Raw genomic sequence first — 24,953 nt, forward strand, 5'->3', positions numbered from 1 at the left:
AGTGGAACATAATAGAGAGCTCAGAAATAAACCCACACACCTATGGTCAATTAATCTTCAACAAAGGAGGCAAGAATGGAGAAAAGAGAGTCTCTTTGGCAAGTGGTGTTGCGAAGCCTGGACAACAGCATGTAAATCAATGAAGTTAGAACATTCCCTCACACCATACACAAAAATAAACTCAAAATGGCTTAAAGACTTAAATATAAGACAGGATACCATAAAACTCCTAGAAGAGAACATAGACAAAACATTCTCTGACATAAATTGTACCAATGTTTTCTTAGGCCAGTCTCCCAAGGTAATAGAAATAAAAGCAAAAATAAACAAATGGGACCTAATCAAACAAGCTTTTGTACAGCAAAGGAAACCATAAACAAAATGAAAAGACAACCTATGGACTGGGAGAAAATGTTTACAAATGATGCAACTGACAAGGGCTTAATTTCCAAAATACACAAACAGCTCATACAACTCAATAACAAAAAAACAAACAACCTAATCCAAAAAATGGGCGAAAACCTAGAAAAATATTTCTCCAGAGAAGACATCCAGATAGTCAGTAGTCACATGAAAAGATGCTCAACACTGCTAATTATTAGAGAAATGTAAATCAAAACTGCAGTAGGTATCACCTCACATAGGTCAGAATGACCATCATTAAAAAGTCCACAAACAATAAACACTGGAGAGGGTGTGGAGGAAAGGGAACCCTCCTACACTGTTGGTGGGAATGTAAACTGGTACAGCCACTATGAAGAACAGCATGGAGGTTCCTTAAAAAACTAAAAACACAGTTACCATATGACTCAGCAAGTCCTCTCCTGGGTGTATATCCAGAGAAAACTCTAATTTGAAAAGATACCTGCACTCCAGTGTTCATAGCAGCACTATTTACAATAGCCAAGACATGGAAGCAACCTAAATGTCCATCGACAGATGAATGGATAAAGAAGGTGTGGTACATTTACACAATGGAATATTACTCAGCCATAAAAAAGAATGAAATAATGCTATGTGTAGCAACATGGATGCACCTAGAGATTATCATACTAAGTGAAGTAAGTCAGACAAAGACAAATTTCATATGATATCACTTATATGTGGAATCTAAAATATGATAAAAATGAACTTTTATTTACAAAATGGAAAGAGACTCAACAGACATAGAAAATAAACTTATGGTTACCAAAGGGGAAAGGGGGGAGGGATAAAATAAGAGTTTGGGATTAGCAGATATGAACTACTATATATAAAATATATAAACAACAAGGTCCTACAGTATAGCACAGGGAAGTATATTCAGTATCTTGTAATAACCTATAATGAAAAAGAATATGAAAAAGGGGAGTCCCCTGGTGGCTTAGTGGTTAGGATTCCAGGCTTTCATTGCCATGGCCTGGGTTCAGTCTCTGGTGGGAGAACTGAGATCCTGCAAGCTGCACAGTGCAGACAAAAACCCAAAAAAACAAAACAAAAAAAAGAATATGAAAAAGAAACTGAATCACTTTGCTGTACACCAGAAACTAGCACAACATTGTAAATCAACTATACTTCAGTTAAAAAAAAATAGGGATGGGAAAAGAGAATGGTGTAGACAAAAAGGTGGTTTGATTAAAAGTCACAGACACTCTGTTCAACTTTTAAAATTTGGTAAGAACTGTGATGTGTCAGGTAAGTTACCTGCTGCTGCTCTTTAGTAGTGTTCTGATACTGAGGAGGAGACAGGCTGTTTCCCAAGGGACACGTTTGCAAGACATGGGTGCCATAGACATATGCTTGTGGTGCATGCTTCAGGACATGCAGCAAAATGTTTAATAAGGACTGTGGTCTCTGGTTCAAACTACATTTTTTTCCTAAAGGAAAAAACTTCATTTGGAATATTTGGAATTTTGAGGGGAGAGTTTGAAGGAACTATAACTATGTTAAGAAAATGGCACCTAATGGATTTTAAATGGTCATTACTTTATAATAAATAGAATTCATTAAAGGTAGTATTGGTAAAAATGCATTTTAATTATTTTTTGTGACAAGATACAGTGTCTTCTGGAATGGTAGCATTTATCTTGCATGTTTTTTATAAAAACCTTAATCAAAAAGCATAGCCACTTGCACCTGATCCCTTTTTACTTTCCTTTTCATCTCATGGATATGGGTAGGAAGTAATGCAGTGCATTACCCAAGACTGTGAAGAGTGGGAGAGGAGTTGCTGAGAATGTCTCTGGGAATTAGAGATGAAAAGGGCCATGTTCTTTTTGCTTTTTCACACCTCAGGTAAATGATATTTACTATGATGCAGTTTGTTCCTAAGGGAGGAAAGGGGAACTCTGAATTCATGACAATATTGTTAGGAATGAGAAAAGTAAGGAAGAGGGACTGCGTGACAAAAATACTGCTGTCATCAAAGAAAATGTTATTAAGCAAATCAAGATGGAAGCTTCAGTGTTATTGCCTAATTATTAAATATTTGTTTGTTGATGAAGTTGGAGTGATTTATAATAACGTTAGATTCAGAAAGAACATCTAATGGTACACCAACAAATTAGTTTTCTTGTATTAAAGTGATCTGTGCCTGTTAGCATTATTAAATGATTCTCATGCTTTCTAATATAATAGTTTTGAATTTGCATTATTAACCATTATATTTTTTCTATGTAAAACAGTATATAAACTTCTCTTTGGAGGTACTGATATTTAATGGCTTATCCTTGTGTAAGGTTGCAGGGAGAATTGTGTTATCTATAGAGCAATTTTTTTAACATCTTTATTGGAGTACAGTTGCTTTACAATGTTGTGTTAGTTTCTGCTGTATAACAAAGTGAATCAGCTATACATATACATATATCCCCATATCCCCTCCCTCTTGCGTCTCCCTCCCACCCTCCCTATCCCACCCCTCTAGGTGGTCACAAAGCACCGAGAGCTGATCTCCCTGCGCTATGCGGCTGCTATAGAGCAATTTTGAAATTAGAGTTAACCCTCTGTTGTTTTCCTATGTACGACCTTCAGAATGGCTCGCTCATTTTAGTATTTTAACTCCTAGGGTCTCTTACCCCTCACACATACCACATCTTTAATCCTGGACACGTTTTAAACCTAAGTAGTTTGTTTTCTGAAAATATAAACATTAAACTGAGGGGAAAAAATGGAATTATTTTTTCATTGCATATCAGAGTATATACAAAAATAAGAGAAAATATGAATTTTAAATAAAATTTTCTGCTTCACAGGATTTATACACATATTATGACATATGTAAACATATGATTTGTCCTTAGTAAATATCTACTGAATGATGAGAACGTTCTCATTTGTTTTAAAATGTTTCTTTAAATTAGTTTAGAGAGTGAAAAGAATAAATCTGTAAAATCTTTAAGATAAAGGAATTCATACTAAGGAATTTAGAAAATAGAAGCTTGTAACCCCACTAGTCTGAAAGAAATATAGCAATTTTTTTTGACCTATCCTTTCCATCTTTTTTTGCATGCATGTGTTTATGGATGCATAGGTATGTTTTTGTGTATCCATGCATCGTCCTCTCTTTTTTTCTTTTTGCGGTACGCGGGCCTCTCACTGCCGTGCCTCACCCACCCCGTCGCGGAGCGCAGGCTCCAGACGCGCAGGCTCCTGACGAGCAGGCTCCGGACGCGCAGGCTCCTGACGTGCAGGCTCCGGACGCGCAGGCCCAGCGGCCATGGCTCACGGGCCCAGCCGCTCCGCGGCATGTGGGACCGGACCAGGGCACGAACCTGTGTCCCCTGCATTGGCAGGCGGACTCTCAACCACTGCGCCACCAGGGAAGCCCTCGTCCTCTCATTTTAATTCTAAAGGAAAGCCAAGATACATTGAATATGTAAGCTTTTTATTTAAAAAATAATGCCTATCAATTTATAGTTTTAAATTATTTTCCTCAATCAATTGCAAAAATGAAAATATGTGTATTCTACTGTAGTAATGTAACTGAAAGTGGGGTCCGGCTGCTTGCCGCTCAAAAGCCAATAAAGAGGCAAAGCTGGTGGAAAGGAATGTTTGCTTTATTTTGGATGCCGGCCTCGGGGGTGGGATGTGGACTCCTGTCTGAAGGCCGACTCCCCCCCACTGACAACCAGGGGGCAAGGGTTGTTATAGATGGAGGGAGGGGGCTGCATGCAGAAACAGCACAGTCAGCTCTGACCGTCATCTTGAAATTGGTCCTGTGGTGGTCTGACCAGAGTCATCTGGATTGTTTTAAGTACGATTAATCTTCAGTTCCAGGGTCGGTTTGTTCCCATTTCTTTGAGGCCAGTTCTCGGAACTGTGGCAGTTTATGTCATGGCTACAGTCTGGCCATCATGTAGTTAACTTTTTCCACCTGGTGGGAGTTTCAGTATCTATAAGACAGCTCACAGGATATGGCTCAGAATATTATCTATAGCCTGTGAGGGGGAACTAAAGGTCCTTGACTTGGTTAATGAGTGAACTATTATTATTTGCTTCTGCATTTTCCCACTTCTCTGACTAAACTTATTCTTTGGCTACAGTTTTTCCACAGACAAGAGGCAGGCTGAGGACATGGGGGGAAGGACCATAGTGTCTGGCTCCGTTTCAGTAACAGTAGATCTGGTTTTAAACCTTGGTTAGTTCAGACCTTCACCAACTCTCACCCAGACTATTGCAATCACTTCCTCACATCTTGTCTTTCTCCCTTGTGGGTGGCCCTCTACAATCTGTCCTTTGCACTACTGCCAGCCTGGTCTTTTTAAAACAAACGTTTCACTGCTGTCTGTCAATAATAAGGTAAGCCTGGGATACTTGGCATGACATACAATGCCTGAGGTTACTGAGCATTGTTTACCTCTCCAGCTCTTCTCTTAGGATCCCTCTTTAAACCTGACACTCCCCCAACAAAGTTAATCCGATTTTAGTCATCCTTATTTTTGCACCTGCTGTTTTCTTTGTCTGGCGGTCTTCATTCTTCCTTCAAAACTTAGTTTATATGTCAGATTTTCTGTGATATCTTTGTTAACTACCTACCCAAGTATAGTGTTTATTAATTCTCCTGTTGCTATACATATGCTGTATATTTCTCATATTGTAATCGCTTACTTATATTTCTCCCGCTCCCTTTATGGCAGCCACTTAGGCCATTATGTAATGCTGTACTGGTACTACTGGTACTTCAATTAGTGTTTATTGATTTGAATTCTTTACTGGTAATTAGATTCATTGAGCTCTGATATTACCTGAGAAGATGTTATCAGCCCCAAACATTTAATCCCAGCCATCACAAACTTAACCAAGCTTTTTAAAAATCATACATATAATAATAAGGTTTTTCATCTTATATTTTCAATTATTTGCAACAGTTTTTATTAAAACCTTTCTATGTTTCATGTACCTAGCTATGTTCACACAGCGTACTGTGATTGAGGGAACAAAATCCAGTCTCTCATAGATGGGGACTTAATGTTACTGTAATTGTAACAATTGTTGGGTTATGGGTTTTTTTTTTTCATGACATTATCTTCTACAAGGCTCTTCTGCTGCCTCTTGTGTTCAGGTGCAACTCCTTAGCTCAAGTCTGTTCTCTCAGAATTGAGAAGGGGACTTGACAATTGGAAATTATCCTCAAGAGTCATCTCTGCCAAAGTGGTTTGTGAGAGTGATTTGTGAAAATAATGTTTTTTTTCCTCACTACTGTACATCTCAAATGGAGCCTTATTCACTACTGAAATATGAATACCTTTTTGTGTGTTTATTAAAATAATAAAATATTATTTATTGAAAGGAAAAGCTTTCTTCCATTGTGGCAATTGTCTTGTGGCATTAAGCACAAATTAAGTTTTTATATGATGCCTCATCCAGGTTTTTCTCAAGAATAAAAAGCAAAATTCTTAGAGAAAAATCTCTTTTTAAAATTTTTCACATAGAAGCCTTAGCATTGGAGAATTCTAAGGTTGTTGAGGAGGAGATTTGGAAGGAGACATGCAGAGAATAGCTCTTCCAGTTTGTGCTGACCCTTGAATCATGGGAGCAAGTGAGCAGAAATTAAAGAAATTTTATCAAAGAAAAACTGATTACCTGCTTTACTAACACCTAATCTAGACTGTGTGCTTATGAACAGTTACTGCTGTTTCCTCATTCTCCTGTATGTCATCAAGACCCCAGTTGCTTTTGTTTTTCACATGGATTGAAAAGTATACAAGCTTTTGAAAAAGATACAGGTTTCAGTTTACCAATTAATAGTTATAGGACCTTGGCCAAATTGATGAACTGTTCTGTATCTCAGTTTTCTGAACTTAAAAAAAAAAAAAAGACTCATAAAAGTTAATAGGTCCCTAAAGGAAGCAGAAACTACAGTACTGAGATTCTGATGCCCCATGGGTCACAACTTGGAGAAAAAAAAGAAACTGGATCCGTTCAGTTTCATTTTCTGAAAATGAGAACATTTTCACTGACTCTGTTTGTAGTTATTAAATGAAATTAAGTATTCATATTAAATGAAAAAATCTGGAAGTTAATATTTGTAAATATTCAATTAATTATATAAAAATTTTAAAATGTTTGTAAATTTTAAACGGTAGTATTACCTACAGTATCTGACACATAATATGTGATTTACAAAAAATACTTAAGTTTCTTTCTTTTTTCAAAAGTTGATCTTTGTTTTGAACTGTTTGGTTTCTCATATTCTAAACCACATTTAGAAAAGCTTACAGATGGCTTTATTACAATAGATTAACTGGGACAAGGCAGTGAAAGAACTAATCTCCAGAAAATTAAGTTTTGAAAATAGTTAGTGGCAAAGCAATCCAACTTCTCTTCTGTTTGATTCATTTAAGAAAAAAATAGGTGAATGATATACAATATCTGCTATCTAAAAAAATCTTCCATTCTGAGGCAATTTCATTTGTGTGCACTGGCAAAAAAAATATTTTAAAAATTAAATTGGCTGATAAAGCTGAACGATAAACACTGGAGGACAGTGTGTAATAGAGGAAAAAGAATTGCTGGACAAGGAGAAAGGGATCCTGGGACAGAGTGTCTCTTTCATCATTTACTGAGTCTGGGAAAGTCAGTTAACCTTAGAGAGTCCCCAGTGTAAAAGGAGGCTGGGATACCTTTCCTGCCTGGAGGTAGGGAGCTGATTAAGGTAAAATCTTGATGTCCCTTTTCGTTCTGATACTTACATACCAGGAGTTGGATAAAATGTAGTCTTTTTCTATGAGCATTCATTTTACATAATATTACAAATGTATTTAGTACAAACAGTCTTGTGCCTTAGAGTTTGGGAAGTATCACATAGAATTTTTTTCTCCACGTGCAGTTTCTCTTAAAGGCTGGACAGATCCAGTTTCTTTTTTCCCCAAGTTGTGACCCATGGACTCATCAGAATCTCAGTACTGTAGTTTCTGCTTACTTTATGTACCTATTAATTTTTATTAGTCTCTTTTTTTTTTTTTGGATCAGGGTTGTAAGGTCAATTCAATAGGATGGAAAGAGAAAAATTAAGAAATAGACTTCAGTTTGAATATGAAAAAGTCAACAGAAATGAAGCTTCGTTTTGAAAAGTTGACTCAGTAAGAGAGGGCAGTCCTCATACAGTGATCATTATAGGCTAAGCTTCACATATATACACCTGTAGACCTCCTACTTAACTAAATCGTGGTCAAGGTTAAACAAAATGTGACCTATGCTTAAATGACCATTAAAGTCTTTTCCAATTCTGAAGTTTAATGGTTCTATTACACACAATAGGCTGTAGTCTTTGGGAAGATAAAATTTCTCAAAAGTGTCATACCATTCCATTGGAATTGTTAAGTGAGTTCAAAGCCATCATGGTGCAATACCATTGATACCACAGAGGTCCTTGCCTTGGATGTGAAAATATCCAAGCAGATGCAGAGAGGCCATCTGTCCTGAGACTCTAGAGGACATTCCTGTACTGGGTGGAGAATTGTACTCAGTGAGCTTGAGGATCTTTTGCAGCTTCTCGCATTCTCAAGTTCTTTAATTTTATTTCATTTATTTACCTTTAATTTATTCTTAATTTTTGGCCATGCTGTGTGTCTTGTGGGATCTTCGTTCCTCAACCAGGGATCACACCCGGGCCCTCAGCGGTGAGAGCGTGGGGTCTTGACCACTGGACGGACAGGGAGTTCCCAAATTCTTTGATTTTAAATAAATGTGCATTTAAAATAAGTGGAGCCCTGCATTTTCCTAGAAAACTAGGGTGGACTTCATTGAGGTAAGGGAAAAATTAATGTTCTTTTAATACACTGGTCTAAATAAACAGCACTCCATGCAGATTGACACTTGGCAGATATCCCTGATGTTTAGTTTCTTTTTCCTTATGGGATTGCTTTGAGCTCTGTCAGGAGTCAGGTTAGAATGTCACTGCCTGTCCTGCTTTAGTGGTATGTAGGCAGGCTTAAATACAGTCACCATCCTCAAATAGCTAGCTCTAGTAAATTAAATGTCGTCTACTACTAAAGAAATACATGGGTTGTAGATGCTGAAATAAACTGGGTTAAAAATATTTATTACACAAAAGAGATGCTAGCTGAAAGAGGCATGTACCTTTGCTCTCCCAACAGTTTCTCACTTGTAAATGGCATCTCTGAAGGGATGTCCAAATTCCTGGTGTGGGCATGGAGAGTAGACAGCTGAGTCACAGCTGCTAAAATGAGACTATGCCTCCTTCCCCCTCTCCAAGAGAAGAGAAGAAATGAAGAAGGAGGTGAAAGAATTCGTGCCAATAGCTTACTTAAAATTCATGGTTTGAGAAGTCTATGAGATTCTTAGGCCGAGAGGAAGCCATTACTTGACTACATGGGAGTGTTTGGAGCATGAAATCTGCTTTTCCTAAGGGACCTCTTGTAATTGGTCATAGTTTGTGCAAAAATGTATCTTATTTCTCTAGAGATTTTTCCTGCATTTGTAGGATTGACTGTTATCTGGCCTATAGGTTGCGGCTGCTTGTTTAGTCTGCATTTTGATTTGGTGATACCTGGCTTGCTTGTTGGCTTTTCTCCTCAAGTTTGATGCTACTCTTCCCTTTGAAATGCTTATTCCCATCCATTTGAAGAAAGTTCAGAAATGTCAACTTTGCTTGGATTTGGATCCTGGATTGGTGCCTTACTAGCAATGTGACCTCGAACTAATAACTGAAGTTCAGGTAAACTAAGCTTACCTTAGCTTCTTCATCTACAAAATGGAAGTACTGATAGTACCCACTTTTTTAAGTTACTGTGAGGATTAAATGAATTACTTCACATAAAGTGTTTAGAATAGTACCTTGTCCATAGTAGCCACTCAGCATAGTTAGCTGCAATTATTGCTGTTGCTGCTGGTGCAGTTTTCATCTCTACTATAGTGACATATGTTTCTTTTACTACTTCTAACACATTTATACTTCTGTATAAATAATATCCTATATATATATAAAGAATATAAAGATATAAAGAATATCCCCTTTTGGTAGTAGCATTGAAGGTGAGTACAGAGAGAGAGTAATCTACCAAAAAAGTTAACATGCCAGCTAAGAGGAAGAGCACTAAGAAATTAACATCTGTTCAATATCACCATTATAAATATTATTTTAGAAATTCCTGTGGATTTAAATAATTATACATACACAAACACACAAAGGAGAACAAAAGTAGCATTATATAGACATTATGAATTTATACTTTGGAGTCCTGGTAGCGTGAATTGTAACATTATTAGATTTACAGCATTGGCAAAATGGCTGGGTACTATAAATTTTAGGAAAGTGGTAGCTTTCCTAAATCTTAACAATAAGCAGTAAGATAATATAATGTGGGAAAGCCTAGACAGAAATACACACCAAAATGTTTGCACTGATTATCTCTGGTTGGTGGGAATATATGTGATTATTTTTAATTAAAAAAAAACAAACCTGATATTTAGTGCTTACTATGTGCTGTGAACTGTGTTAAATATTTTTTTCATGTGAAAAATAACTCTTGGCTTTACACTTTGTTTGTATTCTTATCAAATATTTTCATTAATCCCCTCTGAGAAACATAAAGCCTTTCTGAGTTTTATTTGTGAATTCTAATGCATCTAAAAATTGTAATTGCAAAAATACATACCAAATGGTACATATTGTAATTTCCTATTACTTATGTCTGCTTGAAGCTGTCAATATGTAGAGAATAGTATTGATCATAGGATTGAAATAAAGCTGCTCTCAATTTTGGAGTGGAAACTTGAAAAATCTCCTTTCTCTCTATGAAAATACGTGTTTATATGTTCTGGTGTATAATGTGTACAATCATGTTGACTGGTTTAGGTCTGCCTTTTCTCCATGGTAACATTGAGATTTGGGGGAAAAAAAAAAAAAGCTATGCCAGACACACTGTGTCCTTAGAGAGATTTACTTTGTGTCTTAAATGTTTAAGACGAGGAGTGTGTTCATTGGTTTTCTTTGGAAGCTGTGGTTGTTATTGTGATTATAAATTTAAGTCTGGGAAGAAAGTTTTACCACTGAAGGCTCAGCCAAGTTAGTGATTGGGCAGGAAGTCAACTCTCCTGCCTTCAATTACTTACTTTGCAGTTCCCTTTCCCTGCGCCTTCTACACCAGGTTTTTATAGTACTATAAAATTTTATTCTTTGACTCACACAATTCTCACTTCACCCTTGGAGGTGTAATTAATGCCATTGAGTCAGATTCAATAGTCTTTCACTCATTAAGCTTTTGTGGTCTTTAAAGAAATTACAGATAACCCAGTTCAAGACTGCATTTTGTAGACATTGCCACAGCCTGGGGCAAGGCCACATAACAAGTCACTAGCTTTTAATGACTTTTAATGTTTTGGTAGAAATAATTTTTCTTGAAAATATGACCATGTTTTAGCCAGTATCCCCACAGCAAAAATAAGTCTTTTGGTCTGTGTTACAAGATGCTTCACATACATGAAAAACAAATCCTAATATGAAGCATAGCCAATCCCTTTTATGGACTACTGAGGGGTGGGGTAGGGGTGGACTGCAGAATCCTTTAAATGGATTATGCTCATCTTGGGGGATGATATTTGCTTGTAGACCTGATCGCAGCAAGGAGAACATTCCTAGCCTCACACATTTCCCTTTCGTGTGGCAGTCCTTAACAGGTTGGAGGTTAAAACCTGCTGAACAAGAATCTGAATGCCTCTTACTTGTCTTAAAAACTTCTGTGTATATGTGGGCAGTTCTTAAAGAGATGCAACTTCATACGATTCATGGTATCATGAGTGGTTGGCCACTTATACCTGAATTATGACTTTGTCACTTAGATTGAGTCAGCTACAGACTTCATTGTCATATCCATCTAGGCCTCACCTTAGTGGTCTCTGCCCCCTACCCTCCACCCCCTTGGACCCTTCACGCTCTTAGTCTATAGCACAGCTCCCCCACTCCCACCCCTCCCAAGTCTCTTCTGTTTCTTCCCCAAAAGATGCTTTCATTCCTCTGTGTCTCTGTCACCTAGTTTCTGTAACCCAACAGCCCTTCTCCCTGTTACTACCCACTCCATAGAGCATTTCCTGAAAGAATCTTAGTCAAATACAACTACTTGGAATATCAGCTGACTGCTTGCTCTAAACCATGATTTTCATGTCTCAGTTCCTCCAGTTCTACTTCCTCCATGCATCATCTTGATCAAACTAAAATCTATGTTAACATCTAACTTGTAGTCTAAAATTAAATGCAAAATTGAGAGATAAGAGGAGGGGTTAGGAAGGTACTTGAAGTTGGAAGGTATTTTCCTATTTCCTCTAATAAGGTTAACATGTGATTTCACTAATTGATTGAGTTATATTCTACTAATTGAAAGTGCTTTTCTAGAAATAGGTTTTATTTTACTAATATCCGATTCTTAGAAACGTTTTGAATTAAATAATAAGTAGTAGCCAGATAGTCATAATCATAATCCAAGCATTTCATATGGAAATACATATATGTATGCATTCTCTGACAAAGATATTAACCCATCCTTTGCAGATAAAGTAGCATCAGAAAAGCTTTAGACATGTTTAGCTCTCTATTATGCCGTAATCTAATTTTCATTCTGGTTGTACCTTCAGATGAGGCCTGAACTTACTGAAGTGATAAGTGGAAAGGAACTGCATTATATTATTAGATGTCAGGAGAATACTAGGAAGTTATACTCAAAGCCATTCTTTTAGATAATTTTATTTTGGAATGACGATGCTGTTGCTGTAATCAGTCTTATCTTGAATGGTTTATCATAGACTGTTACTTCTCATAAGCAGTTTTTCTTTGTTTTCCCAATCTGGTTAAATATCCAGTTGAAAGAATTGGTGGCTATGGAGGGATACTTTCATATCACTGATCTCCTATGACATGTTCTTCTTCCCATTTGTGCGTTTGATTCAACATTTTTTTTACCTCTATCTTTGCATCTTTTTATTGTCTTAACATTTACCAAATAATTGTAGATTCTATATTGCCTCTTAATATATGCTTTATCTTTATCTTCATGAATCTATAGTGTTGAATATTTACATTTCTCATGTGAATTAAGTATTAAAATACCTTACCTGGTGCTCATTAGTACAAAGTTTGTGATTTTATTTGTGAATAATTTTGCTATAAGTGTCCTTCAAGCTTGAAGGTAGTTCTTGTCTTTGGATGCTATTGAGAAGACCCATACATAATTTGTTTTGCTTTTTCTTTTTTTGGAAATGGGTTGGCCTAGCTTGTATTTATAGGACTGAGGACTGCACGTATGTGAACATTTATGTAGGGTAGATTTCGAGAAGTCTTATTGCTGGTTTGAAAGGCAAGTGATTAAAAACCAAATTCCCCCCCCACAAGCCAAAAGTGCCTTTTGCTCTCCTGTTGTTACCCTGTGTACTGTTAACACTAGATATTATTAATCTTTAAAGTTTTGCAAATTATATGAACAAAAATGCTCACTTTTGTTACAATTTGCCTTTACTCGAATAGTGAGGATGGTAAACTTAGGTTTACTAAGACATTAATTAGGGGCAATTTGTTTTTACTAATTATTTGCTAGGATAGGCTTGTCATATTTGCACTGTAATAATGTCTTTTATTTTATCTATTTTTAGAGCTTTGACAGTTTCAAAATACAAGCTATGACTTGAGGTGAGAAGTGAGGCAGGAAAGCTGTCCTGCTGCACAGCTGATACCATACTTCAAATGCTATCTCCATACTGTTAACTGCTTTTAATCTATTATTCAAATCTGTGTGCCAGCTTCTCACCCCTCATATTTGAAAATAAAAGATTTCCAGGTTTTCATGGTTCATTCTGAAGAAATGTGTTTGCCTTTTATCTGTAAACTGTACAGTTCAATGGATTTAAAGTCGGTCATTATGTTTTAGAGCAAAACCTGGAGGGAAGATTAAAGTAAGTATGTTAAATAAATGGGATATAGTGCTTTCAGTCAATCATCCAAATTTGATGAGAAAGGATATTTCAAGTCTGTAGACAGTTTTATACCTACTATTCTTGGGAGCCAAGAGCCGCTGATATGCATGGAGTTTGCAACAAAAGAAAGTTAACTTATCTGTACGAAATTATTCTTCCAGGTCCAGACCTCTTTTCTGCACTGAAGCATTTTTTTATATTTTTGAATTTCACATGAAATTCTATTTCAGGCAGAGTCAACATCTTTAAAATATTTTTATTATGTAAGAATAGTTGAATTGTAGTTTATATTTTAGGAGTTCTGCTAGGGAGTAGAGTCAGTGGTGGCATGAATTTCTGACATATAACTGAATTTTTTTATCATATGAGCTGCTTTATCTTTTTACAAAGGCTCAGGAATGATGGGATATTGTTGTAAGCTCATTTTCTGTTTTCTAATCCTTCAAATTTTGGTCATACTACTTTAAAAATGTCATGTAAATATGAAACAATAATAAGGATCTCACCTAGATGTTTTCCGAACTAAAACCCAAACTTGATGCCTAAATGTGCATAGCATGTAGCTTTACTAACCATGGGGTATTTTGGAGAGATTTTTAAAATTAATTGGCACAGCATTCCTGTGTAGTAGGTAGAAGTAGAAATGGGGAAGTGGAGCCAAATTGGTTGGGTTTTTTTGGTATTGAAATGAGAAAATGAGGATACAGCCAGATCTGAATCTCACTCAGTGAGGCCCTGTGTAATACCTTATTCATCATTCTCCCAATTATGACTCTCTTCATTAGATTAGACTGACTGTTGACTTACATATCACTTAAATGTCTGTGTTGAGCATTGGTTTTTGCTGGTTGAGGGATCTTTATTTTATGTGGTGATTCCACTAAATGGTAACCATATGCACTGTCCTGAGAAAGGAAATTTGAGCAGAGAAAGTTATAATTCAGCCTTCAACACTGACTTGCTCAGAAGTTGAAGTTTTTAAAGGCTAGTAAAAGTCTCACCAAAACATTAGTTAAAGCCCCGATTACTTCCTTTATGAGAAAGGGGGTAGAGATCTCTGACAACAAGGTCTCTAACATCACTCAATATTAATGTAAGGATTTCCTTGTGTTTGGGTGAGTGGCTTCTTTGCTGTGGACTTGGTAAAAGGCCAAACTGACTGCTTAAATGATGCTTAGAATGAAAGAACTGGTTACTACATCTGAAATCAGTAGTTAATATACTGATAGAAATGATAATGTCCAGCTTTTTTTTCCTGAATAAAGAAAATGGCAGAAAGAACTGTCTTTACTCTTAAGAATATATTTTAAGAACTGTGGAAACCCAAACATTGACCTGTATACCTTCTATATTACACCAAGTCTAGAAACATTTCAATAGGAAAGGGGCTTCATATCAATGAAAAAATAATTTTTTCTTTTTACTTTAAAGATGCATTTTAATTAACTAAATTAGTTATTTTTTTCGAAGTGTATTTCAGTCTTACAAAACCGAACTGTTGAACTTCTTAAAATGTAGCTGAGCATATTTGATTCCTTTGCCAACCTGCTATAAAATTTTGAATTCAAAACCTCAAGGCAGATCTTTGCCCTTCCTCTAGGAGGTTGGGTTATGGAATTCTGTTTTACATGGCTTCAGCATTTTGCAGAACTCCCTTCATAAATGAAAAATGATCCATCACCCATCATGCTTGAGCTGAGTCAGGAGCAACTGCTGAAATAAGCCAGAATGTGTCTGATATGGGTGAAGTGGAGCCCCCCAGGAATCCCTCCATGAGAAAGAAAACAAAACAAAGAAATGTTTAAATGTGAGCTTGGATGGTTTCCAGTTTTACCAAAATGTAAATATGGTTTCAGTTGTGAATTTTATTTTTCAGTACATTTACTCTCTATTACTTTGTTCAATGGGTTTCTCTAGATTGTGTATCTAACGCTAGACAAAATAGATGAGATTTTACTGGAATAGAAAAAAATGATGAAAAATAGGAAAAGAAACTTGGGTAAATACATTAATGATCTTTGCAAAAACACCTGGTTTCTTATCCTAGGATTCATGTCAGGGCTACTGCAAAAATTGCCAGAACAAAATTGCTTTTGATTTATTTTAATGTTTTTAAAGATAGAAAAGCCACTTGTTTATACGTGTTTTAGGGGAGATGATGTGAAAGTGAAGGTTGCCAAGTAAGAGTGATAGGACAGTGCTACGATCATATACATTCTTAGCCTTAAGTCACTGTGTTGAAATACAATTCTTTGCTGAAGTTACGAGTTAATCAGCCTGGCTTTTATAGCTCTGTCCAATAAAGAACCTTTCCTATTGCTGGCGTCAAGTCTAGGAGACTTTGACATGTAATATGGTTGAAAGGTTACTACATTTTGTCCACAAAGGATGCAGCACCCCGTACTATCACCTGGGTGAGATGGGTAGTGCTCCCTTTGTTGAGCAATAGCTTGAGGTTATGCTGATCGAAGGGAGCTGTACTGTATGATTCTGAAGATGTCTAATCACACTTCATTTGAGGAGCCATTTAATGTCATGGTCAAGAGTAAAGAAGCTATGTAGTACCTGGGTTCAGATCCTGACTCTGACACTTTCTTTCTCTGTAACTCTGGGAAATTTTAATTTTTTCTAGTATGAGGTACTTTTTATTAATATGTTCCTCTTTTCATCTGTGAAATCATTTCTATGGCTGTTTGGCATGTAATCATCCATTAGCTCCATAATGAGGCTGGATGAAGTCACATATGTACTGTCAGGGCTGCCCAGGTCTCAAAGGCTTATTTTTGGACCTCAGCTTGTACCTGAGACCTGAAAATTAGGCATAGAGACTTGGATTGCTTACATCTGTCTTCTGGGTACCCTCCCACAATGGACATATGCTTGTGTGTTTTGGAAACAGAGGATTGCCATCCTGTTTTCTTTTTCTCATGTCTATTGGGTTGGCCAAAAAGTTAGTTATGGAAAAACCTGAATGAACTTTTTGGCCAACCCAATACTTCCCTGATTCACGCAATTACTCTTAATTTTTTTTCACTTACAGAAAGAGCACCCGACTAGTGGCCCATAGTTGGAGATAATAAATGATTGAGTGAATAAATGTATTTGTGTTCACACATACTGTATATTTGACTATTTGCATGCATGTATGTATGTATCGATATATGCTGGGTCACAGTGTAAAATATATTTCCCTTTGTTGTCTGAAAAGCTTGAAGCCCAGACTACGGGACCTTGAAAGCTCTCTCATGTTCTCACTTTCTGATTTAGACCTCTGTCCAGCCAGACAATCTGATTTGGTTTTAGACGTAGAACTGTCATTCAGACCCCATTTCCAGTTTGAGTTTCCTGGCTGTGGCCTATTGCCACTCGTCTTGATATATGAGAAAGAAAATCAAGTCATATGGAGGTGATGCAGAAATCAAAGACCCTTGTTTGTAAGCTTTTAACCAGACTGTGTACTACCTATAATTTTCAAGGATACTTAAGATCAGAGTGATCTAACCCAGGGGTTGGTGAACTATGGCCTGATGGCTAAATCCAGCTTGCCACCTGTTTTTGTAATAAAAATTTTTTTTTAATTTAATTCTATTATTATTTGGCTGCATCGGGTCTTAGTTGCAGCATATGGGATTTTCATTGCAGCATGTGGGATCTTTCATTGCGGCACCTGGGCTTCTCTAGTTGCATCGCACAGGCTTCTCTCTCGTTGTGGTGCACGGGCTCTAGAGCGTGCAGGCTTAGTTGCCCTGCGGTATGTGGGATCTTAGTTCCCCAACCAGGGATTGAACCCAGGTCGCTTGCATTGGAAGGCGGATTCTTAACCACTGGACCACCAGTGAAGTCCCATAAAAGTTTTATTTGAACACAGCCATACCCATTTGTTAGGTATTCTCTGTGGCTGCTTTCTTGCTACAATGACAACAGTTATGTAGTTGTGACAGAAATGATATGGTCTGCCAAACCTAAATATTTATTAATTGGCTTTTTACAGTTGAAGTTTGCTGACCCTTGATCTAAAATAAGGTGTTTCCTTATTTCCTTATCTGATGAGTGTTCAGGGAAAACTGGTAATGGTAATATGATAATATTGTCTTTATGGGAACTCTCTTTAGTCTTTCTGGATAAACTATATGGAAACCATAAGTTTCTTTCTTTGACTTTTGCTGTTTAATATGTGCATAGGTTTGCATTTGTATAGCATATATACAGAGTACACTGTTAAGAATGGAACATGAAAAAATAAGGTGCTGTTAAAAAAAAACTTGTTGAGTGTTAAGGGCTTTACATGCATTATCACTAATCCTCATACAACTGTACTATAGCTATTATTATCTTGATTTTATTGGGAAGGAAATTGAAGCTCAAAGAAATAAAATAGGAAAGCTGTATATGTGCTTAGCCATCTCTCTATGCTTCATCTAGAAATGCTGTCTCTTTCTTCTACCATCTGAGTGGTGGTATGTACCAGTTCCTTAAAATTCCTTAAGTCTTCTTAATTGAAGTTGAGGAGATGTTAATATTGCTTCTCTGCAAGGATGGAGGGGAGTAAAACTGGACTTATTTTTCTATTCTGGTTAATTTAGTCTTATTAAAAGAAGATTATTCAGTCAATTGGAGTATAGCATTTGCTTCAAATCATAGACAATTTGAATAGAAGTCTTACTAGCTAAATAATCTTGGATTGTATGTATTAAACATATATTCTTGGCTAGAAATGGAACTCTAGAGATGAACAATTAGATAATTTATGGATGTGTTTGAAATGTGCTCTTCTCTCATCATTAAGAGTCATTTATATCTATCAATAAATGTTGGGTTTGGATTTCCATAATGTGTTTCAAGTTCCTTTTCCTTTATGGAGGAGCTAGGCTCAAATAATATTTTCTTCTACTACTTAACTACTAGCAGGGCAAAATAGTTTTTTTCTGGATCTGAAGTTGTTATCTTTTAAGGAACTCTTATTCATCAATTTTCTTGTTTTTCTTCATTAGATCTTCTTTGTTATTGAACCAGAGTGTCGCATTAAGACCAGTGACTCATACTTATGACCTCAAAGGCATTCGTCCTTTGCATCTACTTGGATTTTTTTTCCTATTTGAATTTCAGTACTTAAATTGAGAACAAGCATTGTTTATCCTTAGACTGGAGGTAAACTTCCTAAGCATTGACTATGATAAGTCAATTCTTATTTTGTATCTTCAATATTCCCAAAAGTTGAAAGGAAAAAAAATATTTTAAGATATCCCAGTAGATTTCAGAGGAAATATGAACTTTATTTAAAAGCATCAATTTTTACACTTTGTAAAAATCTGCTTTTCTGGGAGAAGACAATATTGACTCAGATTATGAATGGAATTACATTTAAGAGATTCAGTAATAAGTTACTTGTCTGTTCTTTTAAATTTTTTTGTGTGAAATGTATCAGCTTCTTTGTAATGAGTTTTGGGGCTTATACCAGTAAAATTATATTATGGTTCTGATTAGCATAGACAAAGATGATCTATTCAAAGTTAGTTTAATTCAGTATTTCATGTGTCCTAATGTGACATATATTAATCTTTCATTGTGTTCTTAATGGAAGAAAGATTATTTCAAAGTTGATGATCACTTACATGAGCAAATTTGTGTATCACAGTTTAATTCACAATTGGAAAATATTAATTTGCCCATTTTAGAGGGTCATAAAACAACAGTGTTAAGGACATTGCACTTGCCAACATATTTTGTCTAGGACTTTACTCTTACTTTTCAAAACCCTGTATATTCCAATCATTTTAAGAAAATAAAAACAAAAATGATCTGTATCTTGAGCTAAATGAAGCTTGTTCTTTACAAGTAGTAAAGAACCATGAAAGATAATTCTGTGTGTTTCTTGCTATTAGATTCAATCAGAAAATTAAGGCTGCATAGGTGCCTTGGAGGGGAGAATGTGGAAGGTCCTAGTACAATAGCTTTCAAAAGAATGTCCTCCATAAAATGTTCACAGTTGTCCAGGGCCTTACTGACCTTTTATTTTTTTCCAATTCAACTTTGTTCTAAATTAACCTGACCCTGGGTTTTATTGAAAAGTTTGATATCAGAAGGGATTTGAGTTTAGTATTCATTCTTTTATGATTCCACAGAAAGAATCTCTATTTCCATACTCTCTCATAGAACTGTCTGTTTAAATAAACACTCAAGAATCTCACTAAATTCTAGATGTTTAGGCAATATAATTTTGGGGATAGGAATACTTCTATTTTTTGTACCTAATGTTTCTTAGTATCTGTCTTTTGAGTTGCTTAGGAATGTAAAGAAATTCAGGCAAGTCCAAATTAGCTTGACTTTTATTTTCAGGTGAACAGCTTGCAAAGCCCCACAAATGGGTTGTCATAGTGGAAGCAGACTGTTGCAGTGAAAGATCTGTCCTTTAGCTGACAGACTGGTATAGAGGAATTAGCAATCTGTGAAATGACTCTTCTGAAGTAATTTTCCTCCAAGGGTCAAGGAACTTGCAGTTGCCGTTTTGCTGAAATGATTTTGCTGTACTCCCCGTAGTCCTGTCACCAGTAGCAAATACAAAAACTGAAAATGTAAGGTGTTTCCTTGTTCATTTTCATCCCCTCTGCCTCAGGACATTTCTTGAGCACCATTTCAGTATTGCCTCCTTTTGTCTAGCTCAGTGAAACTTTAAATTCATAAATTATGTTTTTGTTTATGAATTAGAACCTTGCTACTTCTCTTTTAAATAGATCATAATACTATATGTAAAAATGTCTAAACAGAGGAGCATGTGTATAGAAGACTATGTATTAAAGAAGACTTTGTTTTTAGGGTTTTCTAGTGAGCCTTTAATGGTAAACTGGGATTATGCAAAATGGAATTAGCTCAAATTATATTATGTGCTATCTGTTGTAAGGTTGAACCAAATTATCTACCTCCGTTTTCCCCCATTACTCTTTAAACGCTACATAGCTGTTGTTATTATTGTTGTTATCATTATTATTATTAATGTGGCTTGAATAGTGTCATACTCCTGGATAAAATACTTTAATGGCTTCATACAATTATAGAATAAAATCTAAATGTTTTATAGTATCTAAAAATCTTTCATATTTAGTTTTGTTTCTATTTTGTCCCCTACATACTTTTCATGCTCATTACACAGAATTATTTGAGATTATTTGAGACTCTCCAACATCTCATGTTTCTTTAGATTTGTTATGCCCTTGCTTTTGCTTTTTTTCTAATTTCAATCCAATTTCCTTTCTGGCCTGGCACATCCTTCCTCATCTTTAGGCCTAACTCCATGAAGCCTTCCTAAACCAACTCAGGTATAAGTAGCCAATTCATTTGTCATTTGTGTTCTTTGTGACTTTGGTCATACTGTTATGATCCCTTGTAACATGCTGTATTATATATATATATATATATATATATATATATATATATATATATATATATATATATACTCTCCCATGCATGTCTCTCTATCCCATTCATCAGGCCAATAATAGTATTTTTTGTATCTTTTATACCCAGTTTGATACACTGTATTAGTCCTTAACTTTGAAATACAAAATTCTTTACAAAAAGATTCATAAACATCTTTTACCAAAGATTTATTCCTATGTTACACATGTGGTGGATAGATATAGTGTACCTCTTAGATTAGAATTTATTGTAAATTATAAAATAAAAAGTCATCTTTAAAAAATTCTTCTATCACTCAACTCAGATCGACCAGGAACTTTCCCCAAGACTCTTGACTGATATGGGAGTGAAGTGCAGCAAATAACAGGGGTTGACCCACTTATTTTGTATAGCTCTTCCTAGTTGTTACTGCTAATAAGAATCCTGGAGTCTAAAATTAACAATGGCCATGAAGGACAGCAATTAAGCCCATTTGTCTTCCAAATGAGCCAATGTAGGTTCCATTGGTAGTTTAAATTTATATACGGAGGTCACTGACACTATTACAAAGGTCAGTGGAAGCCCTAAAGGTATGGGTTGCACAGCAGTAAGTCATTTTAGGATTGTGAGAGCAAATTATATTTTGAGAAAAACTATCCCCTTGCTATGTGAAGATTCATTTCCTAGCAACCTCTTTTCATTGATTAATTTTAAATTAAAAAATAAATCATTTTTCATGAGAGCATTTATATAAAGGCTGTTTTAGGCGTATTTAAAAGACAACATTAAGCTTTCAAGCTGCTGAAGTTTGGTTATTTTAAAGGATTGATGTGGTCATAAGAGTGATTCAAGGATACCTATATATATATATGTATATATATATATATATATATATATATATATATATACATATATATATATATATTCCACTTTTGAAAAAGGTTCTTTGGGCCATAGTGTCATCTGGACATTTCTGATTTTTGCCTTCTTTGCCTGTAATGCTGGCTTGTCTCTGTCATTGGTGAGGAATATAACTTTTTTGCATATTCAGATTGATAAATTTTTGATGAGGAAAGTGAATTCTCTGTTTACAGAGAAGAATTTATAGGCCTGAAGTTTACCACCCCCTAGCCTGCTGTTTGGTCAGAGAATTCACTGAGCTTCTTCACAAAGATCCCCGTGGAAACTAAACAAATAAACTACTTGAAGGGAGACAGGTTATTGGTTTTTCTCATTAAACCTACTGCTGAATTTTCATTAGTTCTAATCCATTTTCTTTCAATATTAGACATATAGGCCAGTTCTGATTTTCATGAATTGAATAAACTAAATATGTTGAGTTGTGTGTGCCTGTATATGTAGGCTGAGAAGCAAAAGTAATTATTCTACTTCTGCCATAAAATTACCCCAGAAAATAAAGCCAGGAAAAATGACTGATGTAATGGGGAAAGGCTACCTCCATTTTTAAAAAGGAGATTATTAAATAAAGTGGAAGTAGTGAGAGAGATTGTAGGCTAATCTGATCAGTTTTATGCTTCGTTCAGTTTTTCTCACTTTTAAGTCGTAATTGTGTGTGAAAGCAATCTAAATGAAGTATGGAAGCATGTTTCACTGACCTCAAACACTTTAGATCTCATAAAGCTGTAAGTATTTCATTTGCTATTATGAGTAGATTTCAAAGTGTTCTTCTAAAGCAATAAATTTGGTAAATTTAATTATTAATGTCACCTTTTTGAACTTGCTGTATAAAGAAAGACCATTTTCACTTTTTTCTTTCCTCCCCTTCTCCCTGCTAAAGTTGTTAAAAACTATTTAGATTGCAGGTGGTTTGTATATTTCCGGAAAGCCTCACTATTACATATATCTTCTAATATTATTCATATCTAAAAATCTCAGCCTTACTTCTGAGGCTCAAACCACTATCTTATTCACACAAGATACGGATAGAAATTTCATTTTATGTGAACATTTAATGAAAATAGTGATAAATAGGAGTACCATTTATTATTAAATTTATGAGTACCACATTGTACATTTCAGTATAATGTTTTCTTCTCCAGCACATTCTACTGTTTAGAATGTAACAGTAGTTCTTCTTTTCCCCTTTCAGGTGGCTGTACTTTTGATGATGGTCTGGGAGTTTGTGATTACCACCAGGATCTATATGATGACTTTGAATGGGTTCATGTTAGTGCTCAAGAACCTCATTATCTGCCACCCGAGATGCCACAAGGTGAGAATCCTTCTGTTTATCCAGTGTTGGAAAAATCTGTCTGGAATGTGTAGCATTTTCTTATGTTAGGTATAGTACAAGAATTTAATTATTATAATAAACTAGTGTGGTCAAACTGATTGACCCCATCAAAGACCCTCGATGGATTCTTTGCCTTTCCCTCAATAACTTTATATAATCCTATTTTCCTCAAGAATGTTCACTGTATCTTCATTATCTCTAACTCTGGAAAAATAGAAACATTAGTTTTTTTTCCCCCTGTTCAATAAAAAAGCAAAATGGAAATGAAACCAAGAAATAAAAAAATAAATAAAATGAAGAACAAGCCAAATAGTCTAAAAATGAGTTCAGCTCACTTACTACCTATTCTATTAAATCACAAGATTTTATCTAATCATACTGAAGGGAAACATCTTTATTTCATGGTAGGGAGAGAGCTTATCTCATTCCACTGGCCATGAACATGCCAGTGGCTCTGAGGAGAGGCAGCCTGGAGACCAAACTGTCAAACGGAGAGATCTTTTTTGAGTGGATAATAGAAAAATAGGGCCGAGCCCTACTTTCTTTACCTTGACCTTGTTATATCCTTTGAATTTTGGTTTTGTGAAATAGTACATCTTCTTATTGTTTAAGCCAGTTTGTGTTTTCTCTTAACTGACATAGAATATTAACATATACATACCATTTTATACACTAGCAGACTAATGTTTGTGCCTTCAATTCTGCATATTAATTTTGAATTAATTCCAAGCTCTGTGCATATATGTTTACCAATAACTTATTAAATTGAGAAATTGAAAATTCAGACAGGAATTTTAAAATACTTTACTAAAGAGAATGAATTATTTTTCTAAAATTTAGAAATAAACAAGCATGGAATATAATTATGCTCACATATATAATATACAATATAATTATATTTAATAATGTAATTCATTAGTTACTATTTAATAATATGTAATCACTTTATTATAGTATATTATCATACATAATTGATGGGATGATTGCCTATTATTAGTAACTTAAGTTTTAAAATATATTTTCAGTATTTTAATCATGATTATATACACTTTATAACTAATTTTTCTTATTGGTCCACACTGTGATGTGCTGTTTGAGAGTAGGGTGAATTAAATCTACTTTTTATTCTAAATTGTCACTTATCCCCCCACACCCCCAGACTTTCTGTTTTGGTATCCATAAGTTTGTTTTCTAAGTCTGTTTCTGTTTTATAAATAAGTTCATTTGTATCATTTTTTTTTAGATTCCACATATGAGTATATCATATGATATTTGTCTTCTTCTGTCTGACTTACTTCACTTGGTATGACAATCTCTAGGTCCATCCATGTTGCTGCAAATGGCATTATTTCATTATTTTTTTATGGCTGAGTAGTATTCCATTGTGTGTGTGTCTGTGTATATATGTACACATATATACCACATCTTCTTTATCCATTCATCTGTCAATGGACAATTAGGTTGCTTCCATGTCTTGGCTATTGTCAATAGTGCTGCTATGAACATTGGGATGCATTATCTTTTTGAAGTATGGTTTTTTCCAGATATATGCCCAGGAGCGGGATTGCTGGATCATACGGTAATTCTGTTTTTAGTTTTACAAGGAACCTCCATGCTGCTCTCCATAGTGGCTGTACCAGTTTACATTCACACCAACAGTGTAGGAGGGTTTCCTTTTCCCCACATCCTCTCCAGTGTTTATTGTTTGTGGACTTTTTAATGATGGCCATTCTGACTGATGTGACGTGATACCTCATTGTAGTTTTAATTTACATTTCTCTGATAATTAGTGGTGTTGAGCATCTTTTCATGTGCCTACTGGCCATCTGAATGTCTTCTTTGGAGAAGTGTTTATTTAGGTCTTCTGCCCATTTTTTGATTGGGTTGTTTGTTTTAGACTCATTTA

At 35.4% G+C, this 24,953-nt stretch overlaps 1 protein-coding gene across 4 annotated transcripts in view; it reads left to right on the forward strand.

Moving 5' to 3' along the window:
* Positions 1–24,953, forward strand: part of PTPRK (protein tyrosine phosphatase receptor type K) — a 584,222-nt gene that overhangs the window by 106,316 nt on the left and 452,953 nt on the right. For all 4 annotated transcript variants that reach the window (XM_060115422.1, XM_060115424.1, XM_060115423.1 and 1 more), the window contains exon 2: positions 22,904–23,026. In XM_060115422.1, coding sequence (XP_059971405.1) covers positions 22,904–23,026 — 123 coding nt within the window. The remainder of the gene's footprint in view (positions 1–22,903; positions 23,027–24,953) is intronic.

The sequence above is a fragment of the Mesoplodon densirostris genome, chromosome 12 (assembly GCF_025265405.1).
Source record: "Mesoplodon densirostris isolate mMesDen1 chromosome 12, mMesDen1 primary haplotype, whole genome shotgun sequence".
Taxonomy (NCBI): domain Eukaryota; kingdom Metazoa; phylum Chordata; class Mammalia; order Artiodactyla; family Ziphiidae; genus Mesoplodon; species Mesoplodon densirostris.